Raw genomic sequence first — 7,934 nt, forward strand, 5'->3', positions numbered from 1 at the left:
GTATACAATACAAAGGTCGAAGAATGGAGCAAACACACATACAGTGGGCATATGTAGTGGATAAATGCCATAGTGCAATGGGAGGGAAGAGGAAATGTGATGCAGTTGGTCATGAATACAATTAATTTTGAGGTTCATGGTGTGGTGTACCATTGAACAGTATAAGGCATTTAATGCACCATAGTAATTGTTATTAAATATTAATTAATGCATGGCACAGGAACTTTTTAAGTTTTGCTGCTTTTACGTTATATTGACCCCTCAATGGCTCAGTGGTAAAGCATCAGACTACAGATCTGAAGTTAAGAACCTTCAACATCGCAGTGCGTCAGCAATCGTTGGTTAATACATTAAAAAACTAGAAACCCACCTTGATTGCGAAAAAAGCACCTAGTGTTAACCTAGGTTTCGGCGTAGAAGGTGTAGTTATCTACGCCGAAACCTAGGTTAACACTAGGTGCTTTTTTTCACAATCGAGGTGGGTTTCTAGTTTTTTAATAGATCTGAAGGTCTCGGGTTCAATCTCTGATCAACATTGGAGTAATTAGCTGGGTAATTCAGTTTGAGTGTCGGACGGAGCCTTCTGCCTACTCCTTCTGATAGGACTGTGCCTAGTAAACTGATGCTCATATCAACCTTCAGGTCAATGACAGCTTTACTTTATACCTGCGTGATTTGTAGTAATCTGGAATTATTTTACAGATACCCGGCCCGTGTGATCCCGGCCGCCCGTCCATAGTCCGAGGAATTGGACGCCAGCGCCTTCCGACAGTCACGACTGGCGAGATTCGGCGGGAGCAGTATGCCAGGAATCACCCTTCGCTGCATCACACATTCCCGCCACCTTCGGGGGTGGACCTTGAAGTGACGTCGCCACCTTCTTCACCTCCGTCACCTCAGGATGGTGTCGTTGCTTCTGAGCTGCAAAAGACATCTAGCGGATCATTCGAGGTGGCACTGTCGGATTTTTGTTCACGACTCGATGCAGCAGATATTCTCGGTCTGGTCAAGAGTATTATAGACACGCGCGCACCTCCGTCGAGCTTTGCATACGGAGGCGAGTGGGGCTCGACGGACGGATGTGATGATGATGGCGGTGGTGGTGGACTCGCCCTGGAGTACCCGGGCGGTGTGCAGATTGAGCTGAGGGTGTTTGGTTGTGAGTCTAAGGGTCTGAAAATGCGTAGAATATCCGGTGACCACTTACAGTACAGCCAGCTGTGCCAGGAACTGGTGTCTTGCATGTCTGTCTGAAGGTTGCGTTTCAGTTCTGTGACGAGTCTCTCGAGGTATGATTCAGATGCTAATACCTCTGCTGTCACTAAAGAGAAATTCCACGAGCACTAGAAATGTGCTTTCGTGAGTGCCAGATGTACATTTAATGGCAGTTTCATGTAATGGAGCCAGTATTGTCAAAAAGTGATTCTTATTTTTGGTACAGAATTAATGTGTCTTCTCTTTTGAATAGTTATTCTGATATGTAATACATGTGAACTGCAAGTAATTTCTTGACCAGTGTCAAAATTTGCGAGAGCATGTGCACATATTTATTGACGTGCCCTACACGGGAATGTATTTTCTACCACTTTTAATTCTATATCGTAAAAATATTTCATTTAATGTGCCTTTCTACTTGCTTAGTAGCTGGGATGTCAGAGTAGACACTAAAGACATAGATTTATTGTCTGGAGTGCCCATTCAGCCAAAAAGACGTAATTGAGTGATACTTTGACAGTGATATTCCCTAATGCCCTAAGTGGAAGTATAGTACTGTCAGTCATTGTGATAGAATAAATGATTATTAAAGACTTACATACTTCATAAGCTATGAATGGCAGAAGTTCTGACAGAAGATGAGTGTTATACATGTTCAGTTTAAAGAAACATTTGCATAAAAAACTACTTACTCTTGTTAAGTCTATGACTTGTCCACCAAGCAATTGCTTATCTTTGACAGTGGCAAATTTACTTGTCCTTAAAAACAACAGTGTCTGTTATTAAAGAATGATGATCCACATCTTTCTGACAAAAATGAGGTTACTCATATCCTAACACACAGCAGTAAAACTGTTCCTAGGAATCAGTACCACTGTCACAGGCAGATGCTGTTGATAATGTAGCATTTTATGCACATTTGAAACAAGGTTCTGTTAGCGAGTGTCATAAAGGAGATCTGTGTATGTATTGCAGTGAGCCTCTGCTTATGGATGTGTTATCTGCAGAAATAACACCAGTTTGCTCACAAGCACTGTCAGAACTCTGTGCAATGTTATTGTGTTGGACATTCTTGAAGTTTCATTGTCTGGGACGTCAATGAATTACTTTTTTCTGTGAAAATGCCACTATATTATTTGTGGGAAATGAATAATTTCTACATCACTATGGTCCTGAATTTTACTCTTGTATGAGTTATGGAATGTGACTTAGAGAATGATGGATAAGGACTTTTTTCCTTTTTTGGAAAAGTGAGAAAGCCTTTTTTAGTAGCATCACCTTGTTGTAAGTGTTACTTTCAATAGTATTGTGTGTGTGTGTGTGTGTGTGTGTGTGTGTGTGTGTGTGTGTGTCATTTTTGTTAAAAGGCATTGTTCACATCAGGAAGAAAAACCACTCCTCAAGGAGTTGATTCAATGACGTTATCCCTGACAGGTGATTTTATGGCATTCCATTAATTTCTTCTGCATGAACCTTCAAAATACTTTTATCTACATCATATTATAAAGGAGTTTATGGGAAATTATATTTCTTGTTGTTAATGAAGTTTTATTGTATTGTACTATAGATATTTCATTTATGTATCTTCTTTTACCTTGAAAACAACATTATTGTGTTCTATAGATTCAGTACACACATTTTGACTTCCCTTAACTTGTCCTAAGTCCTAACAGTTATGTGAGAGTCCATTTTTACCAAATTTGTCCAATGCCATCACATACTGCCTGCTGATTGGCATTTGTGGTGTAAGAAAGATAGTTATCAGGATTGTGTGTGGAAACTGCTCACATTAGTTCATACATACATCTATAAAACATAGAGGGTAATGGTACGGGCAAAGTATGATCAAACCTGTATGTGCTGAATGAGCTTTTTTGTTTACGATGAATTCATTTTATTGTTACAGTTATTAAAGTGCCTCTGAGTTACAATGAATGTTCTCTGATGTTTCAGTTGTGGAAAGCTCATAAAGCAGCCCAAAATTTCACATTCATTCTTCTTGATAACTTCTACGTAGGTCTCCTCAGAACTGGAATATTTGATAATTGACTGAATCCTGTGCTCATCTTAATAACAGTTGTCAAACAGTGGAAAATTCAGTATGGAATGATGACAATATTTTGAAAAGGATAGATTGCTATGCATCATATGGCAGAGATGTAGAGTCGCAGATGAGCACAACAAAAAGACTGTTAGACAAATAAGCTTTCAGCCAATTTTTCCAAATTTAGAAGGCCTTTTGGCTGAAAGCTTACTTTCCTAACAGTCTTTTTGTTGTGCCTATCTGCAACTCAGCATCTCTGCTATATGGTGAGTAACAATCTATCATTTTCATAATATTGTTAATAACAGCTGTCTGTCACAGCCAACACTACTTAGTTGTAGGTCTGAAACTGGACTTGGATGAGAGCTCATTTGTTGTCATTTTGAGCATTAGACTAGGCAAGACATGCTAAAATTGTATTGTACGGAGAATTCGTTTGAGGAAACCGTAGAGTTATGAGGAAACAGTACAACTGACTAGTACTTGCCCTGAGAAGGTGAATTTCTGATGCTGCTGACAGACAAAATCAAACTAAGAGGAAAGAAAAGAGGGCTGTGTTTTGGAAGGTTAGGAAGAAGAGGCAGGATGTGAGGGGGACACCTGATGTGAGGATGAACAGCTCAGAAAACTAGGTATAGATTTGTTTCTTCTTATTGCGTTTGTCGACAGTACTGAAGTGTTGCCTGCCAATCCTAAATACTGGCGAGCCGTGCACTATGAAAATCACATTGTGGCACAAGTAAAACCTACATCTGAACTGTGGCAACAGATGTCCTGTAGTAATCAACTCTGTTACGGTAATTTAGGTAACCTGACATTAGTTTTGTGTTGGAGAGAATCACAATCGTAGTGTTATATCATTTTTGTGCTGCTAAATAGTTATTCTTTCTCTTTGTCTTCCTTTGCTTTTTACACTGTTTACGTGTTCCTACCAGTATTATTTGCCTTGTGTATTTAGGGGCAATAATATCTACATTTCTGACAGTAAATATGTGTATAACTTATTGCCAACAACAAGTATCTGTAGGATTTCCATTATTGCTATACTTATTTTTATTTTGGGCATTTTGGATTCATCTGGAGCAAATTTGTTCATTGCAGCTGTAGTCCCCTTGCTGCCAAGTCAGCTAAACTCATGGAAAGCTGTTTTTTGGATATAGTACTCTTGTTAGTTTACGACTTCCCACAGCTCAGTTTAGTTGTTACATTACTTTAAAAGTTGATACTAGGGTACGTAATGTATGCGTAACACATAAGAAAAAACAAAATTTAAATATTTCTTTATAAGTAGAAAAATGGACCATCAATGTGGGAGGACATCAAACTGTAAAATACTTGTCAAATACTATAACTTATGAAATGTAAACTTCACTTGTAAACTTATCTGATACAAACATGTCTGAACAACACACATAAGCGTGCAGTATGTTCACCGAGACAACACAAAATAATGATGATTATATACCAAGATCAGCTGATTTCCTTGTGCTTCACTGCACTAGTGTTGCAACATAGAACAAAGCTTTTGGATCCACACTGAGGTTAGCACTCACCTGCTATACAGCATGGAAATGTGCATGCTATAAAAAATAGGGTGAAAAAGTTTTGACATTTTACAGTCGAATAATGTGGAATGTTGACAAATTGTTTAATTGTACATTATGTGTTTTCAGTACAATCGTACTGCTGTTGACTGTTTGTAAAATAAAAGTATCTTATGCCAACTCAAAAACTTAAAACATGGAAATGTCGTAAAACTAAAACATACACATTTGAACTATTTTCATTAGAAGCTGACCTTAAAAACCATGCCAAACAGCCAATGTTCTTTTTATGGATCGACTGTACTTGTATTAACTCCTTCATCTTGTCTGCTTCCATTTACAAAATTGAGATGGAGTTCTGGTTTATTTGACCTCCTTAATAATGTTCCCTGCGCAACCTCTGTAATGTCTTAAAAATGAAATATTTTAATGAGGGAGTCAAATTCAGTTACTTGGTATACTCACCTGTAGTTTCAGCTTTAGCTTAATAAGACTACAGTACTACTACTTTTTGTGAATTGGTGGGTTTGAGCAAACCTGAGAATACTTTATTTTAACTGTGGAACAATTTTCATAGTGTGAGAACTTCTTGAGTGCCTTTGTATGCTGCTTTAGGAGATTAAAATATAAATGTGTGTACTGGATGAATTTTGTAACTTACAAAATTAGTCTTCTATATTTGAGTTAATGTGGATATATTTAATGTCAAATATTGTAAGTAGTCCGTGTTTTGAGTTGTTTATGTTTCTGAAAAATATTTTTGTATGTCTTTATGCCCACTGTTTTAATCAAATCTATACTGTAACTGTGTATATCTTCATTATTCTTCTGTTCAGTTTTTCACATGTAATATAGTGGTACGAATCATAATACAGAAGTAACAGACAGCGCATTAACACAGTTTTAGAGGTGTATTTCTACAATGCCAGTCAGTTGAGCATATTTTCTACTCTTATCTAATAAGACGTATAACATCTGTGGTTACAGCAGAATGAGATTTTAAATTTATGTCAATATAGCAGGCAGATGAGTATGTTCTTATTCTTGAAACAGTGCCTTAATAAGAAGTTTGGCAATTATTTACTTTGTGCTTATCATTATCCACAGCAAAAAATAATTTTAATACCACAGAACTCTTGTTTTAGTACACAATAATAACTGTCTTCAAAAAAATCAAGATATTTGTACCTTTGACCACTCTCAGAAATTTTAATCAGTATAATATACTTCTAGCAGTTGTGATTATGAATGACACAGTTTTTAGTATTATATATCATAGCTGCATGATAGGAAACATAACATTAGCAAATGATGATGTATTTCCATGTGTTTTAAAAGTATAATACATGGAAAGAATTCTGATTCGCTTCCAGTTCCAGATTTTTGTATTGTCGCATTGGGTCTGACTTTGGTACTTGAGGTTTCATGTAACTTTCAGTCATTAATTAAAAGAAATAGTTTTTGAGATATTCATCTAGTGCTGGTAAAATTTGATGATGCATAGAAAGCTCTATTTTATTTTATTTTGATTTTACATAGTAATTGCGTGTGATGAAGCATGTAACAACTCATGTTGTAATTAGCATGATGTCATTAAAATGTTACTGGATAATTAATCCAAATCAAACAGATGTATAAATTACATTGTTGGGTGTAATAATTTTTTCATCAGACAGCAAGCGTTAACTAGTATTGATTCACATTCAGATAACTTTCAAGATTATTTTGAATTTGCAGGCTACAGGATTTCAGTAGCTGCGATGCCATACAGTGCGTGACTGGCAAAGCTCTGTACTAGTTTGAAGGCTCATAAAGTTGCAGAGCTATATGACTGGAGAATTTGTGTTAAAGCACTGATAACTTATTTCAAGATAAGAATGCTGTAGGTCTCCTCGTCTCCCTTCCATTTTGTTTTCAAACATGTTCATCATGTCTTTGGCTTGTAAGACTGAGGTTTTATTACAGTTCCTGAAACATCACTTTGGTGTGCTGAAATGTGTGTCTGTAGCAATCTTGGAAGTAACTTGTTGTTTCTTTTATTGTTACTAGACATATTAGAGAAAACACTTTCAAAATCCAAACTTTTTTTTAATTGCTGTGGATAAACATTTATTCCATTGAAGTAAGAGTAAAAGCATTTCTACCTCCTTCCTACACTTTCACACAGAAAACGCCAACATTTAATGTAACAGTACCTGTACATGCACCAGTTAATTTAAGATGTACTGTTGGTTAGCTATATAGTGACTGTTCTTATATAAATTAACTGAATTTTATTTTACATTGTAGTTCATGTGTTATTTTTAAATTTTGACACAGTTACTTTGTTCTGGAATTTGTTTAGTTCTTGTGTTGCAAATTCATGCTTTGATTAATGGTCTGAAGTGACAGTTTGGGCAAATAAATTTTAGTACTTGTAAGTACAGTTTTTGCAAAACGCACAAGTAAAAATGTAATGTTAAAATGTTTGTGAGCATATCATTTTTATTTTATTTTTATTGTGTATTGGTAAATAGCTGTAGTTTGTTTCTTCAGCTCTGAATGTGACTGATTGTTAAGTGAATAAATATGTTAAAATACTATTTTAATGGAAATTTTGTCTGTAAGTGACAATAGAATACCCAGAGTGGAATATCAACTGCAGTTCAAGGGGCCAGCTGCCCCTTGTGTTGCAGGTGATGTTAGCATTAATGCACTTGCTGTACCAACACTATCATTGTGTCAGTGTCCTGTGTTTACTTGCCACTTCATCTGTTAAGTGAATGAACATAGGTTTTTCCTTCAGTTACAATTGTGTTTGCATTACACACTGGTGATATCCCTAAATTGTGATAGCTGACATCTTGTTGAATATGTTCCTAGATAACTAAAATTTTTCCTCCTGTTTTCCTTTTTCTATTTCCTAATTATTTTGTAACAGTGTACGGGATTATTTTGTATCAATAACACAAGCAAAACTCTAAAGTCGCAAGATGTTGATTATCATTTTTTAGATATTGGCATTAAATAATGTGGTTTGGTACTTTTACCCTCTAAATAGGATTTCTTAATTCTAATAGCCATTTTAAAAATTGTTAGTCAAAACTGTTTTTTGTGTTTACAATGTTATCTTAAAAACATAAAAGGAAATC

General features: G+C 35.9%; 1 protein-coding gene across 1 annotated transcript in view; it reads left to right on the forward strand.

The window, feature by feature from the left end:
• LOC126418703 (serine/threonine-protein kinase SIK3) overlaps positions 1 to 2,710 on the forward strand; it is a 496,441-nt gene extending 493,731 nt beyond the window's left edge. The window contains 1 exon segment of the mRNA XM_050085601.1: positions 703 to 2,710. Within this exon segment, the coding sequence (XP_049941558.1) occupies positions 703 to 1,254 (552 nt within the window). The 3' untranslated portion in view covers positions 1,255 to 2,710.
• Positions 2,711 to 7,934: the final 5,224 nt, after the last annotated feature.

Source organism: Schistocerca serialis, chromosome 9 (assembly GCF_023864345.2).
Source record: "Schistocerca serialis cubense isolate TAMUIC-IGC-003099 chromosome 9, iqSchSeri2.2, whole genome shotgun sequence".
In the NCBI taxonomy this organism is placed as follows: Eukaryota; Metazoa; Arthropoda; class Insecta; order Orthoptera; family Acrididae; genus Schistocerca; species Schistocerca serialis.